The 22,833-nt window shown below is 39.1% G+C and overlaps 1 protein-coding gene across 6 annotated transcripts in view; it reads left to right on the top strand.

The window, feature by feature from the left end:
- Nucleotides 1–22,833, top strand: part of birc6 (baculoviral IAP repeat containing 6) — a 242,480-nt gene that overhangs the window by 150,182 nt on the left and 69,465 nt on the right. For all 6 annotated transcript variants that reach the window (XM_041180834.1, XM_041180857.1, XM_041180849.1 and 3 more), the window contains 6 exons: nucleotides 757–930; nucleotides 6,451–6,647; nucleotides 10,733–11,033; nucleotides 11,393–11,610; nucleotides 14,344–14,508; nucleotides 16,027–16,192. In XM_041180834.1, coding sequence (XP_041036768.1) covers nucleotides 757–930; nucleotides 6,451–6,647; nucleotides 10,733–11,033; nucleotides 11,393–11,610; nucleotides 14,344–14,508; nucleotides 16,027–16,192 — 1,221 coding nt within the window. The remainder of the gene's footprint in view (nucleotides 1–756; nucleotides 931–6,450; nucleotides 6,648–10,732; nucleotides 11,034–11,392; nucleotides 11,611–14,343; nucleotides 14,509–16,026; nucleotides 16,193–22,833) is intronic.

The following is a 22,833-nucleotide window of genomic DNA, read 5'->3' on the forward strand; positions in this document are numbered from 1 at the left end:
ATTATTGGGAAAAAAAAAGAGGGGGAAAATCTGAAAGGGGGTGGGGATGGAGGAGAGAGTTCATGATCTAAAATTGTTGAACTCAATGTTAAGTCCGGAAGGCTGTAAAGTGCTTAGTCGGAAGATGAGGTGCTGTTCCTCCAGTTTGCGTTGAGCTTCACTGGAACAATGCAGCAAGCCAAGGATGGACATGTGGGCATGAGACCAGGGTGGAGTCTCTAACTTTTAGCCTATTTCGATCCCTTCACCCCACCCCACTAGGGCTATCTGTACCTTGCTCGTCCTGCTTTCTACCCTTAATTAGCACATTCCTTTAGATAATATCACCACCTTCAACACCTCTTTGTCCTTTTGTCTGTGACATCTTTTGGTTTTCTCCACCTATCACTGGCCCTCTATCCAGCGCTTCTCCCCCCCCCACGCCCCACCAAACCAACCTCTTTTCTATTTTTAGTTAGTTCTGTTGAAGGGTCATTTGGACTCAAAACGTTAACTGTGCTCCTCTCCACAAATGCTGCCAGACCTGCTGAGTTTTTCCAGGTATTTTGTTTTTGTTTTGGATTTCCAGCATTCGCAGTTTTTTTGCTTTTATCGTATTTTATATTAATTTGGCACAAGCTAATGGATGTGTGATCTTCTGATGTATGAATTCTATGGTGTTGACTTAATAAAAAGACATTATGACCTCTTAGATGTTAATCATAATTTATTAATTGTTTAGATATCTCAAAATAACCTCCTGATGTTATCCCCTAGGTCAACCACTGCCAGCAGAGGTGACACTAGCTCAGCTGTTAACTCTCTTGTATGACCGCAAACTCCCCCAAGGCTACCGGTCAATAGACTTGACTGTCAAGCTTGGCTCTAAAGTAATTTGCGACCAAGGATTGTCAAAAACTGACTCATTTAAACGTCTTCGCACAGATAAAGGTATGTTTTTCATTGATCACACACATGTATATTCATACAGAGTCTTTGCACAGCAATTAAGCCTCCTCCTCCCTTTGTTTGCTGCTCACACTAGTAACTCAGTCAGTGTTAGCCCTAATGCTGGCTAGTGATTGATTTGGCGAGGGACTTATGTCTCATTAAAGGCATGTATAAGAGAACCTAGGAAGATTTTTTGCTTTACTGTCACTCCAGCAGAATTTAGCAGAGACCTTCTTGAGAAACATGAGCCAGTGAAGTGCAGCAGGTGGAGTTTATTGAGGCTGCAAAGAGAGTATCCATTGGGCTAAGCTTTTAATTCTTGTACTCCAAAAACCAATAAGGGTAGAGGTTTCTGGATGAAAGGTTGCTGAGGAAAGGTTGAGCATGTTGGGCCTATACCCACGAGTTTGGAAGAATGAGAGGTGATGTGAGATTCTGAGGGGATTTGACAGGTGGATGGTGAAAGGATGTTTCCCCTTGTGGAGGAGTCTCAAACTATGTTTAAAAATTAGGGATTCTGCATTTAAGACTGAAATTAGGAGAATTTTTTTTCTGAGTGTCATTATTCTGTGGAATCCTGTTCTCCAGAGAGCAGTGGAGGCTGTGTCATTGAATATATTCAAGGCTGGCTTAGACAGATTTTTGATCGACAAAGGTTATGGGAAACAGACAGGAAGCTGGAGCCACAGTGAGATCAGCCATGATCTTATCGAATGGTGGAGCAGACTCGAGGGGCCAAATGGCCGCCACCTCCTCATTCTTATGTTCTATAATCTATCGCCACCTCCACCTTGAAAGGTAAGCTCAAGATTGGTTAACGTTCCACAGATAGTATTCATGGAAATAGTAAATAAGTATGAGTACAAAAGAGCAAATATTGTGAATGATAACTTGAAATACTCAAATCAGTGAGACTTTTACATTCCAATAGAGAAGTTTAAAAGAGAATCTAGTAGAGGTTTTCAAATTATGAAAGATTTGTGAAACATTTCAAGTGGTTGTCAAATCCATACATTGGGGGCATAAAGCTAAAATTATCACTGAGAATTAGACTTCAAGTTTCATAAGTGATTATTGAGGCAGCATTATAACAATTTAAGAAAAGGTAGAATATGAGAGGACATGGAGAAGGGGTAAGGGAAATTAGGTTAGAGTAGGTAGCACTCTCTGATCTAGCATCAGCATGGTCATCGCGGGCGCATCGGTTTCCTTTGAATTTATAATATGGCATTGGCATATAATCTACCTCCTCTTCGACATGCATTGCACAGATTTTCAATTTAGTTTAGATCAGTAAAACCATGGAAATAGAGTAGGCCTGGCTTAAATTCTTTCTTGCTCATTAAGAAAATATTAACCAGTCATTTTGCACATGAACCATCTGTACAGAGATATTAGTTTCATTTGTACATGCAGCTTGGGCAACTGATGTATGGCTGTTTAATGTAATTTCACAGTTTAAGAAATTTGAGGTCTCAGACATTTGTGGAAAGATTTAATCACTTTGGTACTACTGCTGGAAAAAAATCAAAACGAACAACTAATTCTGGTTGGCAAATAGCCTATACCACATTTGTGTTGCATTGAGCAAAACAGTATTCTCCATTCCACACAGTTGAGACTGGGACTTGGAATCCCTGTCCTCCTCTCACATTCCCCTTCCCAATGCTGTCCTCAGCCTCTGTAAAGATGCAATTAACTTCCCAACATCCCTATGTACTGACAGCTATTTTCTGCAGCTGGAAAAAGAGGCTTTGTGCATTTTATAGACATGGCTTAAATTTAGTTCCTTTCTGTACATAATATACCATTTTATCTGTAAGGCATAGCCAGGCGCAATTGGTTAGCTCTACGAATTCAGATTTTTTTTTTTGCTTTCTTTCTCACTTATTTTTCTCACTTCCGTTTTCTCATTCACTATCACCCCCCCCACCCCACCAACAACTTGCATGACTTTCTCTACAACTTGCATGACTTTCTCTAACAGTTTAGTTACATACCTGATTGTACTGATGGCACAGCTGTTTCAAATATGGCTCGTGGATCTTTGCATCCTCTCTATTGTGTTTCCAAAATCCTTTCTACCTTGGCCTTTATCACAAGAGGATTTGAATATAGGAGTAAAGATGTCTTATGCAATTATATAAAGCTTTGGTGAGACCTCACCTAGAGTATTGTGTCTGGCAGTTTTTGTCTCCTTACCTAAGGAAAGATGTACTTGCCATAGATGGGAGTGCAACAGAGGTTCACTAAATTAATTACTGGGATGGAGGGATTGTCCTGGTCCTGTGAGGAACGATTAAATAGACTGGGCCTTTATTCCCTGGAGTTCAGAAGAATGAGAGGTGATCTCATTCAAACATACAAAATTCTTACAAGGCTTGAATAGGTAGATGCAGGAAGGATGTTTCCCCTGGCTGGTGTGGGGTTCTGGAACCAAGGGACACTGTCTCAGAATAAGGGGCAGGCAATTTAGGACTGAGATAAGGAGGAATTTCTTCACTGAGGGTGGCAAATCTTTGGAACTGTCGGCCCTGGATGGCTGTGGAGGCTCAGTCATTGAGTTTGCCCAAGACTGAGATCAATAGGTTTTAACTTATTAAGAACATCAAGTTACAGGGATTGTGCAGGAAAATGATGTTGAAGTGAATCAGTCATGATCTCATTGAATGGTGGAGCAGACTTGAAGGGTTGAATGGCCTACTCCTGCTCCGATTTCTTATGCTCTTATATTGTTATCTCCAAGATGAAATAAATCAAGGTGGGGCATTAATTTGCTGTGCCACAGCATTTAGTTCTGTTCCTCCTCTTTCACTCCCCCTGCTCTCCCATTCCACATCCCACAATCTTTCTCAAGTAGCAAAGTGGAGTGCTTGAGCAGAAACCACTTATATTGTACATGGACTATTTTTTTTTTCTTTCATGAAATTCACAAGCCAGTTATGCAAGGACATTGCATTGGTTATGCGGTGTACATAAATGGTGCATTTCGTGGGTACCTTTTGCACACCGTGTGCACAATCAGTTGTAGACTTAGAAAGTGCATCATTCACAAAATTAGCAGTATTTATACATTCTCTGTTTCCTATATCATAGAAAACAGGAAACCCTCTTTCAACCTGGAAAGTTCTCAGGTTAATTAGACCTAGGACAAAGTAGACCAGTGCATCTCACCCAAACCCACTCAGATGAAAACCAACTTAGAACATTCCAAGGTGGCTGGCTGACTTGAATTCTATTATAGAATATGGGTAGACAACCAAGTTGGAGCCAGAATACAAATTCTCACAGCAAAGGTGTTTATTCTTACCAGTTATGGAGTCCAAATTTTGGAGGTTGTATTACTTTCAAGATATAGCTTATGCACCGTAATGAGTAATAGAATCCTATCTGGTATACTGGCAATGCTTTACATAAGGGCTTGGGGGAGGTAAGAAATAGTGTGCAGTGGTTATCTGTCAGGATTACATATTGCTTATTAGAGAAGTTGTGCAAACAACCTAGCTGTAATTTCAGAGTTGGCAATGCCTGGAATCTGACAGGTGGGTTTGTCAATGAAATAATGATATCCTCATTCCTGACCATGTTCAGGATATAATGAAGAAACACAGTCCACAAAGTGAAGTCCTCTCCTGTTTCTAGTGTGTCTCCCCTACATTTTCTGCTAATTAGATAACAAAGACAATTTTCTCCAGCAATTATATCTTCTACCTCCCTATCCCAAAAACAGTTCCTATGATTCCTCCAGCTTTTCATGCAATTCCCTGTTCCATGACCCCTATCTTTGGTGGAAGAGTTTTCAGCCTGCTTGTCCTGCTTATGGAATTCCCTCCCTAAACTTCTCCAATTCTGCTGCCACTTTTTTGGAAAACCTTATTACAATGAATCTGCCCTACTGACAATTTGTGATTACCCCCTCCTATTTTCTCTCCTTCTTGCTTGGCGGCTGATTTTCTCGCATCTTTTTGAAGTGCAATGTAAATGCAAGTCTGTGATGTGAAAAGATCTTTGTGCATTTTCCTTGTAACATGTGTTTTTTTTTGATCAATTTTTTGATGTGATGAATCAGTCTTGATGGTTTGAGCAAATATTTGGCAGAATTAAATTAAAATTATACATGTGATGCACAATATTAATGGCTTGCCCGACAAAGGAGAACAGAGCAGAGAAGATTCACAAGGATGAAAGCAGAAATATGTGGGTATACATATCGAGAAAGGATTGACAGGCTGTTTCTCTTTTATCTTGGACGGGTGGGGGAAGAAGGCTGAGGGATGACCTAATGGAGGCCTTTAAAATCATGAAGGGATTTGATTTGGTGGGTGCAGACAATAACTAAGAAATTGAATAGGGAATTCGGAAGGACCTTCTTTACCTAAAGAGTGGTGTGAATGTGGAACTCACTATCACAGGGAGTCATTGAGTTTCTTTTTATTCATTCACGGGATGTGGGCTTCACTGGCTGGGCCAGCATTTATTGTCCATCCCTAATGGCCCTTGAGAAGGTGGTGATGAACTGCCTTCTTGAACCGCTGCAGTCCATGTGTTGTAGATACACCCACAGTGCTGTTAGGAAAGGAGTTCCAGGATTTTGACCCAGCGACAGTGAAGGAACGGCGATATATTTCCAAGTCAGGATGGTGAGTGACTTGGAGGGGAACTTCCAGCGGGTGGTGTTCCCATCTATCTGCTGCCCATGTCCATCTAGATGATAGTGGTCATGAGTTTGGAAGGTGCTGTTGAAGAAACCTTGGTGAATTCCTACAGTACATCTTGTAGATGGCACACACTACTGCTACTCTGTGTCAGTGGTGGAGGGAGTGAATGTTTGTGGATGTGGTACCAAGTGAAGAGTATAGATGCATTTAAGGGGAAGCTAGACAAATATATGAAAGAGAAGGGAATAGAGGGTTATGATAGCTGAAGAAAGATAGCAGAAAGCTTGAGTGGAACATAAGTGCTGGCATGGAATATTTAGGCTGAATGGCCTGTTTTTGTGCCGTATATCCTATGTAATCCAATGTAAATATGAAATAGGTTTAGCTGATTGAAGCCCAAATAAATATGCAAAAAGTCACTTTATAACTTAAAATCTCAAAATAGTTGAAACATAGATTTCCTTGAATTGACCTCGAGTTTTAAATTGCTTGTTTAAACTTAGCATCTTTTAATGAATGGAGTCTGATTCATACTGCGGAACTGTCTGGATAATAAAAACGAAATTTAAAACACAGCTTTCCATTCAAACTTCAGCCTACAATGTAGTTATAACGTCATTGGGAATATTGCAAAATAGCCTCAGAATTTTGATCAAGTTTTCAGACACCTAATTGTATTTTAAATGTATTTCTATAATAGTTGCTCGGTTCTATGACTTCTATAACCTTTGCAGTGGAAGTTTGTAAATGTTCCCTTATCTGGCTCTTAATGGATCGATTCAATACAGTTCCTTGCTGTGACAACATTGCTTTATATTTTTTATGTTTAGGGAGGCTAATTTATATCCACTGTTTCATGCAGAGCTTGGGGATGGCTTGACCAGCTGTCCTGAAGATGAAGTGTTGCAACCAAGTGATGACTGCATAGATAATGCACTGGATGAGTCTTTGCTGGAAACTAACCCTATCCAGTCTCCACTCCAGGTGTTTGCTGGCATGGGTGGGCTAGCACTCATAGCAGAAAGGCTGCCAATGTTGTATCCTGATGTTATCCAGCAAGTAAGTGATATTTTGCTGATACATTTTGCAATCATTCATCTCACTCTCCAAACATGTAAGGCACTTGAAGTTTCACTGTGTTCCAGTAAAACACCAGATGCTTTTCCCAATCTTGGTAGATATTTGCACTTTTCCCAGTTAAAGGATGACATGCTGACATATAGCATTGTTCCAGTTATGACGCTATAGAATGTTGAACATAAAATTCTTGATGTTTGTTGAGCTGCTGAGAGTTAATAGTGCTCCTCTGAAGAAGGGAAGAGAAATGAGAGGAAAAATTTCCCTCTTGCAGGTTCCAGCAGACCTGAAAAAGGGACCTGGGAACAGTTTGCCAGCCCTGCTTCTTAGCTACAGGGGCAGTGGGGTGGGGGAGGCGGTTGTTGGGGGGTGGTCAGATGGTGGCAGCTGATGAGAGGCACATCAGGGAACTTAAGAGGATATAAAATAGAAGATACAAATCCTTAAAATGATGAACCCCCTGATGAGAGCTGCATTAATTTTCTGCTTATACTGAACATTTCTGCTGAAATCGTTGCATTTCCATTGTTTAACTCTGGATCTAATCTGCACTCAAAAATAGCCAATTTACAGTAAACACCTTTTTTGGGAATGTTGGCATTGGTCAAAAAGCTTTAATAATACTGTCCTGACTGTAGTGTGCTACTACTTGATTCAGTTTTGCTTTTGCTTGGTGAAGCAGGTGTAATATTTTCAAGCTTAGGTTCTATTTCAGCTGTAATAAAAATTCCCTGAGTCATTCAAATTATATCATGATAAAAGAGCCTCCTTAAAATAAATAAATACTTTTGAGACATGATGTGGTATATTTAGATCGCAAATTGCTCAATTAACTGTTAAAGATGAATTTTCCAAATAATAGAACTTTCTACATAGAAGATATTGCATTGATATTGGTACAAAAGCTGCTGAATCCTATAATAATGTGACCAATAGTAGGATTTTGATAACCTGTTCACCTGAATGTTTCATTTAAATTTATGTACCCAGTCAAATAGAATTTATAAAGCTCAAAATTGCCGGAGCATTTTGAATCTTAATGGGGCACCATTTGAACTGCCCTGAGAAATGAACAAAAGAAGCTTCGCCTGTTTGAATCTCCGATTGATGGTGACAGTTATTAAGCCAATTACATGACTGAATTCACTATCATTTAAATATTTGAATTTGGTTGCACAGCAAAGTTAATGATGGAAAGGCAAAATTCTTTCAGAGCTGACATTCAGCTGCAGCTGTACAAACTGTTGATAGATGTAGTCAGTTTACTCATTTTTATGACTAAATGTGTAACTGTGGTGCTCTTGCAGCTTTTACGGTGAAACTCTTTTGAGATTGAAAGAACAGATACAGGGCGAATATTGGAAAGCCAAGCGCGTTTATAAATTATGTAATGGATGGCTAACTTTGGGGAATAATGTTTTAACAATTTATATAATGTATTGATTAAAAAAACAAATGGTATTTTATGCATTGGAACACCAAGCTAAGAATTATAAAGCAAATTTTGTAATTCTAATGGTATTTTCAGATTCAGTTTTTGATCCAGCTTGGGAACCATTCACCTCTTCAGTTTTCCTAAAGAAGTAGGCCACATTTTATGAGTTTGCATTGTTTCAAACCCACGTTCTGTGTTGGAAAGGGTGGTACAATGTTAAATGATACCAGAACAGATGTTATGGGTCTGGAGATCAAATTATAGCTGGTTGTTTACTCTTTCTACCTCTGTTATTTTCGAAAATAAAGTTTTGGTCTCATAGTAGCACTGAAATAGAATATATATTGAGATTGTTGTGTGATTTCCAGACAGATTGACAAAAGTCTTTAATAAAATTATATACTTGGGCCTTTCTGAAATCATGTCACTTGTAGTTTTCACTGAATATAACTTCAATATTACATTTGTAAGTGTTGAGCGGAGTAATTTTAATTGGATCCAGATGGCATCTGCAAACTAATGAAGCTTTGCTGCCCTCGTCAGCCATGTCAGCCCTCTATTTAAATTAGTTCCTCCAATCATCCATGTATTCGTCAAAATTATACGACTGTGAAAGCTGTTCTGTGCATTGTATCATTACCTATATTGAAGGAAACAGTTTTAATGGTCTCTTGTAGGTCTACTATTAAAATTTGTTCGATATCTGTTGAACAGAGAGTGAAACTATTCACCTCCATCAGTTTTGCCTTTTCTTACAATCTGCAGGCTTTTAAACCTGAGTCTTGATTTGTCTAATTACTACACCATTCATTTCATGTTCATCGCTTGCGAGGTCTCCTCTGTTGCGCCTTCCCTTTTTCTCCTACCTGCCAAAACAGCTTCACTATAGCAATGGTACACTGTCCATACCCTGTTCATACACTGTCACTTCATTTCAGACCCCTTATTTTAATAACTCTGTTTCTAATGGCAACAGACTGTTACGGGTTTCTTTTGCTACTCATCCCCACAACTTTAATTTGACAACATTCACAGGAAGATTCTTTTATTCTTGCCCATCGTCAAACTGTTGTCAGTGTTGAAAATAATATTGACTTCATTATATGTACTCTTAACTATTGTACCATGTTTTCAGTTCCTAAGCAGCCTGTGCTCCATAGCCAACACCACCATCCGTTGTCTTTGCTGTTGCCTTTTGCTCAAGGACAACTTGGGCTGTCAGAATCTTATTCCAAACCTAGAATGACTCATCCTTTGTTGGTCAAGTGCATTGCAAGCTAAGGAACTGCAGTTCTGAAAGACAATAAAATAGCTTCTGGCTTGCTTAGTTTTTAATAGAAACATAGAAACTAGGAGCAGGAGTAGGCCATTCTGCCCTTCGAGCCTGCTCTGCCATTCATTATGGTCATGGCTGATCATCCAACTCAATAGCCTGCTTCCGCTTTCTCCCCATACCCTTTGATCCCTTTCACCCCAAGAGCTATATCTAACTCCTTCTTGAAAACATATAATATTTTGTTCTCAACTACTTTCTGTGGTAATGAATTCCACAGGCTCACCACTCTCTGGGTGAAGAAATTTCTCCTCATCTCAGTCCTAAATGGTCTATCCGTTATCCTCAGACTGTGACCCTGGTTCTGGACTCCCCCACCATCGAGAACGTCCTTCCTGCATCTACCCTGTCTAGTCCTGTGTTAATTTTATAGGTTTCTATGAGATTCCCCCCTCATTCTTCTGAACTCCAGCGAATATAATCCTAATCTACTCAATCTCTCCTTATATGTCAGTCCCGCCACCCCAGGAATCAGTCGGGTAAACTTTCGCTGCACTTTCTCTATAACAAGTACACCCTTCCTCAGATAAGGAGACCAAAACTGCGCACTCTATTCCAGGTGTGGTCTCACCAAAGCCCTGTACAATTGCAGCAAGACATCCCTGTTCCTGTACTTGAATCCTCTGGCTTTGAAGGCCAACATACCATTTGCCTTCTTTACCGCCTGCTGCATCTGCATGCTTACCTTCAGCAACTGGTGTACAGGGACACCCAGGTCTTGTTGCACATTCCCCTCTCTCAATTTATAGCCATTCAGATAATCTGCCTTCCTGTTTTTGCTACCAAAATGGATAACCTCATTTTTATCTATGTTATACTTATGCATTTGCCCACACACTCAGCTTGTCCAAATCACACTGAAGCATCTCTGCATCCTCCTCACAGCTCACCCTCCCACCCAGCTTTGTGTCATCTGCAAATTTGGAGATATTACATGTAATTCCCTCATCTACATCATTAATATATATTGTGAATAACTGGGGTCCTAGCACCAATCCCTGCTTTAATCTATCAACACTGGTGTGTTGCTTCTGGCCAATTTAATTAAAACCAGAAGTGAAGCAATCTAAATCTTCACAACTGTGTGTATAATTTGTTGGTGAGATTAAAGATGAATAATGTTAAGGGATAGTATGGACTTACCTAGTTGATCAACAGTTATCAGCTGGAGCCCAGTTTGTAGGACCTTGCTGATCCAGAGCCTGAAATCTGAAGGTTCCATAGGAGCCTACAGTTCAACAGATAAATTGATTCATGTTTTTGACATTAATATTTGACCTCTTCTGTTTGTGCATTTAGGTGAGTGCTCCTGTGGTAACCTCCACTTCACAAGAAAAGCCGAAGGACAACGAACAGTTTGAATGGGTTACCATAGAACAGTCTGGTGAATTGGTCTATGAGGCTCCTGAAACCATAACTGCAGAGCCACCACCAATCAAATCAACTGTCCCTGCAATGTCTCCCATCCCAGCACATTCTCTTGCAGCCTTTGGACTTTTCCTCCGTTTACCAGGATATGCTGAAGTACTCCTTAAAGAACGGAAACATGCACAGTGCTTGCTAAGATTGGTGCTCGGCGTAACTGATGATGGTGAAGGCAGTACGTATGCCTTGATGTTCACATTCATTATTACACACACTTAATATGATGCAAATTTTGTTGCCTTTAACTCACTCTTAGATCATTAATGTAGTCTTACAGATTTCCAATACATGTAGTCATTAGTACTTTTAGAGAATTGCTTTTGTAATCAGAATTTAAGTATCTTTATGAAAACATTGTGTTTGAGCAGCTTTTTGACTAAATTAAATTCCGTGGTAAAGTGTTTGTGTGCCCTGTATTTATGAATGTTGGTGGCAAATTGCATAATACAAAAGGAATTTTCATTTAAATAGTCTTTTATTGGACATTGAATCAATATAACGAAGTTTTAAATCATGCCCATTTTCTCTCTTCAGGTCACATCCTACAGTCCCCATCAGCAAATGTTCTTCCTACACTTCCATTCCATGTTTTGTGCACTTTATTCAGTACCACACCATTGACTACTGATGATGGAGTTCTCCTTCGGCGGATGGCTTTGGAGATTGGAGCAATTCATCTTATACTGGCTTGCCTCTCTGCACTTAGTCATCATGCCCCAAGAGTGCCCAATGCAGGTGCTAACCAGACAGAGGTGAGCTCAGCTTAAGGTTAAATATCAAATACAGGTTTTAACTAAATCTGTTCAACTGACCTAATATGAAGGGGTAGCTCTTCATTGAACATAGTGATTTTAAAAACAAATTGAAGTGTGTCAAAGGTTCATGCCCAAATCTCTCCATTGAACAGCATCCACATAACATTTTCTTATTCATTCATGAGATGTGGGCTACATGGCAAGACCAGCATTTATTGCCCATTCCTAATCGCCTTTGAGAAGGTGGCAACGAACTCCTTTCTTGAACCATTGTGTCACTGTTAGAATACAAGAACATTGTGTTAGAATACAAGAACAAAAGAAATAGGAGCAGGAGTAGATTATACGGTCCATCAAGCCTTCAGAATGATCATGGCATGATCTTGAGCTTCAACTCCACTTCCTTGCCTGGTCATACCCCTTGGTTCCCTGAGAGATAAAAAAAATCTGTCTATCCTGGCTTTAAATGTATTCATGAGTGGACCATCCACATCTATCTGGAGTTGAGAACTCCGAAGATTCCCAACCCTTGAGTGAAGTAATTTCTCCTCATCTCAGTCTTAAATGATTGGCCTCTTATCCTGAGACTGTGCCTCCGTGTTTTAGAGACCCTGACCAGAGGAAACACTCTCTCAGCATCTACCCTATCAAGCCCCTTTAGAATTGTGTCTGTTTCAATGTGATTGCCTCTCACTCTTCTAAACTGCAGTGAATATAGGCCCAGTTTACTCAGCCTCACATCATAGGACAACTCCCTTATCCCAGGGATCATTTTAATGAACCTTTGTTGTATTGCCTTCAGTTCAACCCAATATCCTTCCTCAAATGTGGAGACCTAAACTGAACATAGTATTCCACATGTGGTCTCATCAAAATCCTGTGCAATTCAGCAAGACTTCTTTATTCCTGTATTCCAGTCCATTTGCAATAGAGGCCAACGTGCCATTTTCCTTTCTAATTGCTTGCTGGGGAACGAGTTACAGGATTTTGACCTAGGTGCAGTTCCAAGTAAGGATTAAGTAACTTGGAGGTGTTCACATGCACTTGCTGCCTTTCTTATAGGTGATAGAGGTCACGGGTTTGGGAGGTGTTGTCAAAAAAGGCTTGGTGAGCTGGGAGTGAATGTTTAAGGTGGTGAATGAGGTAATTAATTCATGATTATAGGTAATGCACTTGTGGTTTGTTGAATATATATATTTTTTTATTTCTATTATTTATTCCAATTGATTGGATACAAAAGTATGTGACTTTTCTAAATGGTTTTATTGTAATTACATGATTCCTTCAAGTTAGGCCTGTAGCATTTTTGATTGTATATTTGAATACAACTTCATTTAAGCAATAACAACTGACCAATTTGTAATCCAGACAAAAATGGAAAAAAATATTGGGCCAAAAGAAATGTCCAGGTGCTACATAATCAAAGGGATCTGTTGGGTCCTTTGCATAAGCCCTGTGTGCATTAAAAATCAAAAACTCAGCACTGATTCATGCTAGTTTATCACTGGTTATTTTAGATTTTTTGGTACCTTTGTGAATAAACTGAGGAGCCCAAATTGCTGATGTAACCCTTAAAACTGTTAATGGAAGTTGGTGCAAATTTTTGGTTAACACTAACTTTGTTTCTAACATTGCCATGGTTTAACGTGGTAGAAACAAACATACTTAATACCATATCTCAGGGTTCTGACATTCCAAAATTCACGAAATAGGTTTTGAGTTGTGGCTTAATGGAATAAAAACTTGTATTGGTTCAGTTTTTTGTACTTCTGTTGATGAGACACAATTATTTCAAGAGATTTGATGTGAAAGTGTTAATCCTGAGTCTTTAAGAGCTGTGACTGAAATTTCTAATTTTTTGGAAATGTCATGATAAGTATCTACATTTTTATAGTCCCTTAATGCATCACAATGCCTCAGGAGGCTTTAGAGATATGTATTAGTTTTGAAGTGCAGTGACTATTAGGTTGATGATTCATTACATGCTGCTTTTAGGTTACACCTTGGTATTATGTATGTATTGGTTTTCACCTAGGAAATATGTGCGTATGGAGTTTTATGCTCAGATCAACATCGATTATGGATATACTTAACCCCATAAGAAGTGAAAATAAATAGGCATTTTGATAGTTTATATTTAAAATAGACATTTTGGCAGCCTGCTAACCACAACATCAGTCTGCTAAGTAGACTGAACAAATTTGGATCCAATTGATATTTGCATTAGAGCTTATGGGAATGAATTGGAATTTATTTCATCAGGTAGGTGGGTGGGAGAGGGGTGTCAAGAAACAGGACCAGAAGTGTGTCTGCTAACATTTATACTTTGAATACATGTTCAGCTGGCATGCAAATGTATGAATATTGTATGCATACAAATTTTTGTGTCTGTGTAGTCTGTAATTGCAATTTTAGTTAGTGGCCTCTTATCCTGAGACTGTGCCCCTGTGTTTTAGAGACCCTGACCAGAGGGAGCAATCTCTCAGCATCTACCCTATCAAGCCCCTTCAGAATTGTGTCTGTTTCAATGTGATTGCCTCTCACTCTTCTAAACTGCAGTGAATATAGGCCCAGTTTACTCAGCCTCTCATCATAGGACAACTCCCTTATCCCAGGGATCATTTTAATGAACCGTTGTTGTATTGTCTTCAATTCAACCCAATATCCTTCCTCAAACGTGAAGACCTAAACTGAACTTTTGGATTTTTCACTTTTTTCTTTTGAAAACAGCCACAGGTTTCCAGTGCGCACACAAACTCTTCCACTGAAGACCAGCAGTTATATTGGGCCAAAGGTACAGGCTTTGGAACAGGTTCTACGGCTTCAGGTTGGGATGTGGAGCAAGCCCTAACTAAGCAGAGGCTGGAGGAGGAGCATGTGACCTGTCTTCTGCAGGTAATGTTGACCAATTTTGTTTTGCTTGTTGAATCTGAAACTTAGGGTTGAATATTGAAACTCAATTTATGTCCTTCAAAATACAATATTTTTTAATCCTAGTATCACCTCCTATCCTAGTTGGTCCTCCTTGCACATCTTCAGCTTTGGCTTCTTGAAAACAAAAGGTGCAAACTTGTGCATATCTGATGCATAACTGGTTTTCCCATCCATCCCCAGATCCAACTTGTCCACATCAAGGTCTACTGGACCTTACTCTCTTTTGCCAAATGTGGCCCATTATTCCAGGATCATCCTGGAGGGCAAAGATTATCCCAGGTGCATTTTCTTTCTACTGTCAACCACCCCCTTAAGCCCCTTCCTCTCCCTGCACCTCTCGCATCAAGTGTAAGGGCCTCATGGACAACTTGCTTCTATGACAGAAATCATGGGGTTAATTTTCAAGTTTGCCACCTGGTTGGTGACTTGTTTTAGGGAATTACCCTTTTACCCTAGATTATTATAAATGCTTCCCTCTCCTCAGGTACTGCCCCCTATCCTAGAATTCTGTCAAAATTGCCCCACCATTAAAAAAAAACCCCAACCAGTCCTCTGTCCTTGGAGACCACTGTCATATCTCCAATTTAGCTTCCCAATTTAAGGCTCTTGAACAGATAGTTATCCCCTGGCCTTCCCACAATGTCAGAAAAAGCCCTAACCAAGGGCATGAACAACATTCTCTGTGACTATATTCATTGTTTATTTTTTATTTTTCCTTATCCTCCTTGACAGTCTTTGGAATAATGTATCACATACTTAATCCAATACCTCTTCACTATAGTCTATTTCCATGGGATTACCCTTCCTTTGTTCCATTTTTTCCCTGTCAGGTTGTATCCAGAGCATCTCTTGCAATAGCTTCTCTTCCCACCCTTGCACTACCAGCTTCGGAGATCCTCAAGGGTCTATCCTTGCCTCCCTTCTCCAACGCTTCCCTTATCTACATGTATCACCTTGGTGGCATCGTCACATACATATCAGACCAGCATCCAGCTTTGTGTTAGTGACACCCAGCTATATGTTTCCATCACTTCTGTTGATCCCTGCACTGCCTTTCCTGTCACACTGTGTCTGAGATCCAACCTTGATGAGTTATGACTTGCTCAAGCTGAGCATTGAGAAGAGTAAAGCCATTGTTTGTTGGCATATGTCCCCTAACTCCTTCATCCTCCTTGGCCACAGTATCAGACTTTTCATAATCTTTTAATGGCATATTGTAATACTAATGACAGTCAGTTTAGACGTCATAGGTTTTGCTTTTGCCTGGCCACAGAGTTAATTGACCTTGATGCTTTAAGGTTTGAATGGCAACATTCAAAAATTTGAGAAGGGTAGCACCAACAAAAAAATATTCTCTGCAACACATTTTAGCAAACTTTAGGTTAATTTCTTTTGTGAGGTGGGAGAAAACGAGGAGTCAAAATCTGCTCTTCACTTTCAAATTGAGTTTTTTGTTCTGTTTATCTGCTATATTTTTAGGTCCTTGCAAGTTACATAAATCCTGGCGGCAGCACCTTATCTGGAGATGTGCAGCTTGGTGAAAGTAGAGGACACAACAATAATGCCCTTCCATCTGTACTTGTAGAGCTGCTCAGCCAATCCTGTCTTATTCCTGCCATGTCATCCTATTTGAGGAATGACTCGGGTAAGTAGCATTAATAAAATAGTGTATTAAATGTGGGTTTGGTTACTCTTGAAAGTGTTTTGGACACCAATATGAAGCTTTGAATGTGGAGATCATGGATTTTTATTTTAAAATTTTATGCCTTATAGCTATTGATGAAATTTGCCTTAGCATGAGTAGGTAGATAGCTCCGTACTTGGTTTCCTTGAGCAATAATGGTAAAAAGTTGTATCTGATGGTGTGCTTCAGTTTAATTATTGCCCTGGTGTTGGTCTCTTTTCTGGTGAAAGCTTATTGTGTCTAAATCCTGGAAGAATTTTAATTTTTGAAATTATCCTAAATATCTTCTTAAAACATTCAACTGATGATGTGTAGCATCTTGCTTGTGTAATAATTATTTGAAGCAGGTGATGCATTCCATTGTGCAACAAACTGCAGATCAATTTATGCAACAAATACAACCAGCCATGTATTAAATGAGTGGCCACATCTTTTGTGTACTGTCACAATTTATATAATGGCTATTAACACACACAAGATTAAACCTTGGTTTTACTGCACATTAAGACTGCTCTTTTCAAAACTTGGATCATAAGGGAGAAAAAAGATAATTAAACTAGGGACTCCTTGTTTATTTGCTAAGTCGTAAATTGTGTAAGTGAATGAGTTTATATGCAGTGATTGAAGTTGGGTCCCTGTAGCAGGCTGATGGTGGTAGCCTGAGGTTGTAGGTTTATCTCCATTGCTGATATAGTACTAATTTCATTTTTGCAGAATTTGAGAAAGGAGCACTGTTATACTGGCTGATGACAGTATGTTCTAGGAGATTTAACTTTTTTTTAACTTCGCCTCCCAAGTCTCTCCTCCTCTCCCCCGCCAACCAGTCTTTCTTTCCACTTCTTTAGTTCTCTTTTTGCACGGAATTACATACAATATTCAGCAAAGATGCAGGCCATTTGGACCAACCAACCCATGCTGGTATTTATGCACCATTTGAACCTCTTTCCAACTTTCCTCATCTAAATTTATCATCATAGCCCTCTATTCCCTTCTCCTTCATATACTTGTTGAGGTTCCCCTTAAATGCATCTATACTATTTGCTTCAGCCACTCTTTGGGTAAAGTAGTTTCTTCTGAATTCCCTATTGGATTTCTTGGTGACCATCTTATTGATGGCCTCTAGTTATGTTCGTCTCCATAAGTGGAAACATTCTCTCTGTATCCACTCTATCACAACTCTTCATAATTTGAAAGACCCCTTAGGTCATCCCTGAGCCTATTTTTTTTCACCAAGAGAAGAGAAATCCAGCCTGTCAGTTCTTTCCTGAAATGCATACCCATAAATTTCTGGTTGTGCCTGATTTGACATTGAATTCACCCACTTTAATTCACCCTCCTTCTCAGTCCTCCTCCTGTTTATTTTTCAGTCCTTTAACCTCAATGATTAAGGAGAAAGCACTGTCCCATTATTCACCAGGTTCTGCTGTTCTCACTGTGCTTTAACAAGCTCAAGTTTCTAGCAACTTTTGAACGAAAAATTTTCAAACCTGATCGTGCACAAACAATCTGGACGTGCTGCAAGATGTCCCATTCCAGCAAAATCTGACCCACTATGATACCATAAAACGTAACTCTTGTTACAGTATATTCTTAAGTCAATTTTAGCTCCAACTAGCTTTTATGTAGACATAATTACAAATTCTGAAGAGGTGCCTATTGTCTAGCAAAAATGATATTTTTAACTGTGATGTAGTTAGCATCATTACATCCTGCGAGTTTCATAGAAGGAGGATTTCTGTTTGAGTTATGAAATTGGCATCCCTTTTAAATTTTGAAACACTCATGGGCTGGTTAGAAATGAATTATGACTAGAATGTTGGACTTGAGAACAGACTAGCTTGAGAACAGAAATTTAAATTAATCTTAAGTTCATGGGGGTGCAGAAATTACTCCCATTTTTTACGTAATTAGTTATGTTGCACAATTTCATTTTGAATACCTGCAAATACTGGAAGTGAAATGAGGGGGGTCTGCTGCTGTTTGGTGAGTCACACTTCCTCCCCTAGCTTTTTGCTTTTTTGTCCTTTCATTTGGACTCACATTTTTAAAAGCTATAGAAGTGCACATAGTTAATGGACCAAATGTTAAAAATCACAAAGTAGGTAGCTTGTGTGTTAAAGGTATGGAGTGACTATGATAGCGTACATGAGAAGCTAGATCTTATTGCAGTTCTATATTATGTCTATTTGTTTTTTATGGTCAAACCACTTATTAAAGTCATTGTTCATTTTCCAATATTTTCTGTATTAACATTAATTTTATTGGGGACAGATGATTTTAGGAGAGTTATATATCATAGGAATACTTTTGATGCATATTGCATCCTTCAACTTTTTACTACAAACCAATTTTCAACAGTTCTGACTAGTGAGAAAAATAACTCAAATCTTTTCCTAGCAGTTTGGGGGTGGGGGGGTGGTGTGCGGCAGTGGAGGGGAGAGTTGTGGGGAAAACTTTGCAGCTTGACATTGCAGTGGTTCTGTTGGTTGCTGCACGTACTAATGCACAGCATGTTCCAGTTAATCCGTAAGTTAGATTCTAGACAGAATAAATGGACAGCAATGCATTTTTAGAAAATCTTCTGAACTTAGACAAACATTATGCACTTGAGAGTTGAACTGTTTTCGTTTTTATCAATTCCCCGAAATGAAATATGTTGCTTAGTAAAACCTGTGTCATTTCAGTTTCTTCAAATCTACAAAATAGTGGCATATGGTCTTTTAATGCTGTTTATGTATTTACATAATTTTAATACTGTACTCCCAACTTTACTGTTATGAAAAGTGATGCTTAGCAATACACTTCTGGGCAGCTAGTGCTGTTGATATAATCCTATGTAATTTATATAATCCTATGTAATTGCTACCAATTTATTGAAATAGTGAATGAGTCATGTTAGTAAATATACAGGCTGAATGAGCTTCAGTCCAAATAGGTACTAGCACTTTGCAGGATTTAAATTTTGGAATTAATTCTATTTATAGAAAAGAAGCAGCACAGAAGAGGAGGTCTTGCATTTGAGTAGGTCCAAACTCTTCAGCTGTTGTTATCTCAAGATAATTATTCTGAGGAATTTCATTTAGCCTACCTTAGTTCATCTTTATGACCTTAAAGTTCCCCATTGCAGCATCTAATTAGTTATGGAAAATTATTCTAGAGTTCTTCCCTCCACTGTAATTAGCATGTCTGGTTACCTAATTTTATTATAAATTCTTTGAACTTTACATATAAATGCGCAACCCCGGCTCATTCATGGCTTTGTACCCTTTACCTTTTTAATTTTTCTTTTATTTCCTTCACTGTCTTTCTCCTAAATTGCTGTCATCTGCTTCATACTAGTTTCCATTCCTCCCCAAGCTATTCTTAACCCTTATGCTGCATGCTTTAAGGTGTGCCTCTCTATTTGCATAATAGTTGAAATCTTCTGCACCACAAGGACATTGCTATGGGCTTGGTTTAAGTGAAGTCCATCCCACTTAGACTGTGCCTCTGTATTGATGGCTACTTCCGTTGCCTGAAAAATCTGAAGAGCTCTGTTCTGCACCCTCTGTTGAGTTGATATGCTTAATCTGTTTCTCCTTTACTCCCAATGCCACACACTGTGACAGTTATGCTGAAATTACTACCATTATGAAACAAACTCCTTGAGCTTTCTTTGCAACATCTCTATCCTGTATTCTCCTTCATCCCTACTTTTAACATCAACTAAAACTGCTCCTCTCTCTCTAATGATATAGCCCTTTCCCACTCCTTCATACTTTTTTAGCCCTCCCATGTAATCAATTGGTGCATGTGCTGTGATGCAATGATTACTCACCTGTTCTTGTCTGTATTGCAGGTATCCAACAATATATATCTCCCTGACTCTAGAAATATCCTGCACTGCCCCAATTGTATTTGCCGGTCTCTCCATCCAGCAAGTGATCATTCACTTTTCTTTCGCTATCTTGTTAACTGTGGATGACCACCTCGTAACGTGTGCCCCAAAGCCCCCTAGTTGCTATTGCATGGTGCAGTGGGCCTCCAAATGTTTCTCAAACTCAGTAACATTTTGAGCATGATTGAATCCACCTTTGAGACACTTCTTGCACTTGTGGCTGACGTAGGGTATGCAAGGTTTCCAAAAACTTCCATAACATCCAAGTTATCTGTTGGATTCCACTACCCCTAAAGGTAACTTAAAGCCAGATGTTCTTAACTGCCCTCACTCCAGTTCAGACCAGACTCTGTACTGCAGCCTCCTCAGTCCACTTGTATGTGTTAAACTCTATTTAAAAATGTTAAGTAGCTTCTTATTCTTCATAGGGGACTTTTAAATCTCTATATAGTTCCATATTGATCATAATGCCAAAAAGTTATTGGGAGGCATTTATCAGGATGGTTTCCCCCAACCTTCAAGTTTTAAATTGCTCAATCTGTGAAGAGGTAGTGGGCCTTCCTTTTAAGTATTGAGTTTTACAGCTGGTTTTACGTGCATATATTCATTTATGCTTTAATTCACTCCTCCGTGGTGTAATGTCACAGTCCTTGTGGTAGAAAATCCAATTTTGCTTACAATTACAAATTTAATCAAGTCATTTGTCATTAAAATGCAGTATGTGCTCCAAAGAGTCTTGAATCACATTAGCAGGGACAGTCTATTGATAGACACTGTAAATAGCTACGTTGCAAAGGGTACTAAAGGAGCATGTGTTTGATGAAACTGGCATTTTAACAATGCTTGCCTTGCCGAGGTCTATTTATCATGAAGGTGAACAAACAAATGAATCAAACAATATTTTTAACCTCATTTAAAAGTGATATAACTTTTTAATACATCAAGATCAAATCCTGGAACTGGGCTTTGAGTTTGCAGAGTGTAATGATGTTTGCTCTGTTTTCTAATGAGCATTATATTTGAACCTTTCTTTTCTTCTACATTTTAAAAACTTTGAGTAAATCAGTTTTCAAATGTGAATGAAGGGAATGTTTTTGACAAAAACTGAAAATGCTGGAAAAACTCAGCAGGCTTGACAGCATCTGAAGAAGGGTCATACAGACTCGAAATGCCAACTCTGTTTCTCTCTCCACAGATGCTATCAGACCTGCTGAGTTTTTCCAGCATTTTCAGTTTTTGTTTCAGTTTCCAGTATCCACGGTATTTTGCTTTTATCTGAGTGTTTTGTTTTTATTTGCTTCTTCTGTTAGAAAGCCAGTAACTATTTGAAGAAACTACCTAATTCCTTTATAAGCATAAGAAATTTGAGCAGAAGTCAGCCATATGGTCCGTTGAGCCTGCTCCACCATGCAGTAAGATTGTGACTGATCTTCGACCTCATCTCCACTTTCCTTCCCAATCTTAATATTCCTTGATCCCTTAGAGTCCAAAAATCAGTCTTTCTCATTCTTGAAACAACCCCTCAGCATCTGCTGTGCAAAGCCTCCTTTGAATCATTTATGTTTCAATGAGATCACCACTCATTCTACTAAACTCTAGGGAGTAAAGGCCTATCCTACTCAGCTTCTCGTCATAAGAAATCCCCCTCATCCCTTGAATCGACCTACTTAACCTTCTCTGCCCTGCCTCTTAGGCAAGTATATCCTTCCTTAGATATGGAGACTGAAACTGCATAGTATTCCAGGTATGATCTCACCAAAGCCCTGTACAATTGTAGCAAAAATTCCTTATCTTTGTACTCCAATCTCTTTGGAGTAAAGGCCAACATGCTATTTGCCTTCCTAATTGCTTGCTGTACCTACATGCTAACTTACTGTATTTCTTGTATGAGAACACCTAAATGCCTCTGAATACCAACATTTGAAAGTTGCCCACCATTTTTGAAAAAATGATTTTCTATTCTTCCTACCTTGGTGAATAACCACACATTACTGCATGTTGTGCTTCATCTTCCACTTTGCTGCCCACTCTTATAACCTGTATATAATCTCTTTTTAGCCTCTTTGTGCCCTTCTCACAGCTTACTGTCTCACTTAGTCTTATATCATCATGAAACTTGAATACATTACTCTCAGTCCCTCCATTGATATAGATTGTAAATAGTTGAGGATGATCTTTGTGACATCCCACTAGTTACAGTCTGATGACTTGAAAATGCCATGTTTGTCCTTGCTCTTTGCTTTCTGTCCGTTAACCAATCCCCTGTCCATGCTAATTATTATCCCCAATCCCATGAACCCTTATCTTATGTAATAACCTTTTATATGGCAACTTATTGAATGCCTTTTAGAAATCCAAACATACTACATCCACTGGTTGCCCTTTATCTATTCTGCTAGTTACGTCCTCAATAGATTTGTCAAATGCAATTTCCTTCTCATAAAACCATGTTGACTCTGCCTAACCGTAATATGATTTTCAAAATGCCTTGTTAACATTTCCTTGATGTTGGAGGCCAGCAGGCCAGACTAACCACCCTAGAGTTCCATTTTTCACTCCCTCTTTTCTTGAATAACATTATTACATGTGCTACTTTCCACACAACTGGTACTGTTCTAGCATCTAGGAAATTTTTGACGATCTCGACCAGTCCATCCACTATTAGTGCAGCTACCCCTTTTAGAACTCGAAAATATGGACCATCAGGTCCCAGGGAGTTTATTGA

Source organism: Carcharodon carcharias, chromosome 2 (genome assembly GCF_017639515.1).
Source record: "Carcharodon carcharias isolate sCarCar2 chromosome 2, sCarCar2.pri, whole genome shotgun sequence".
Taxonomy (NCBI): Eukaryota; Metazoa; Chordata; class Chondrichthyes; order Lamniformes; family Lamnidae; genus Carcharodon; species Carcharodon carcharias.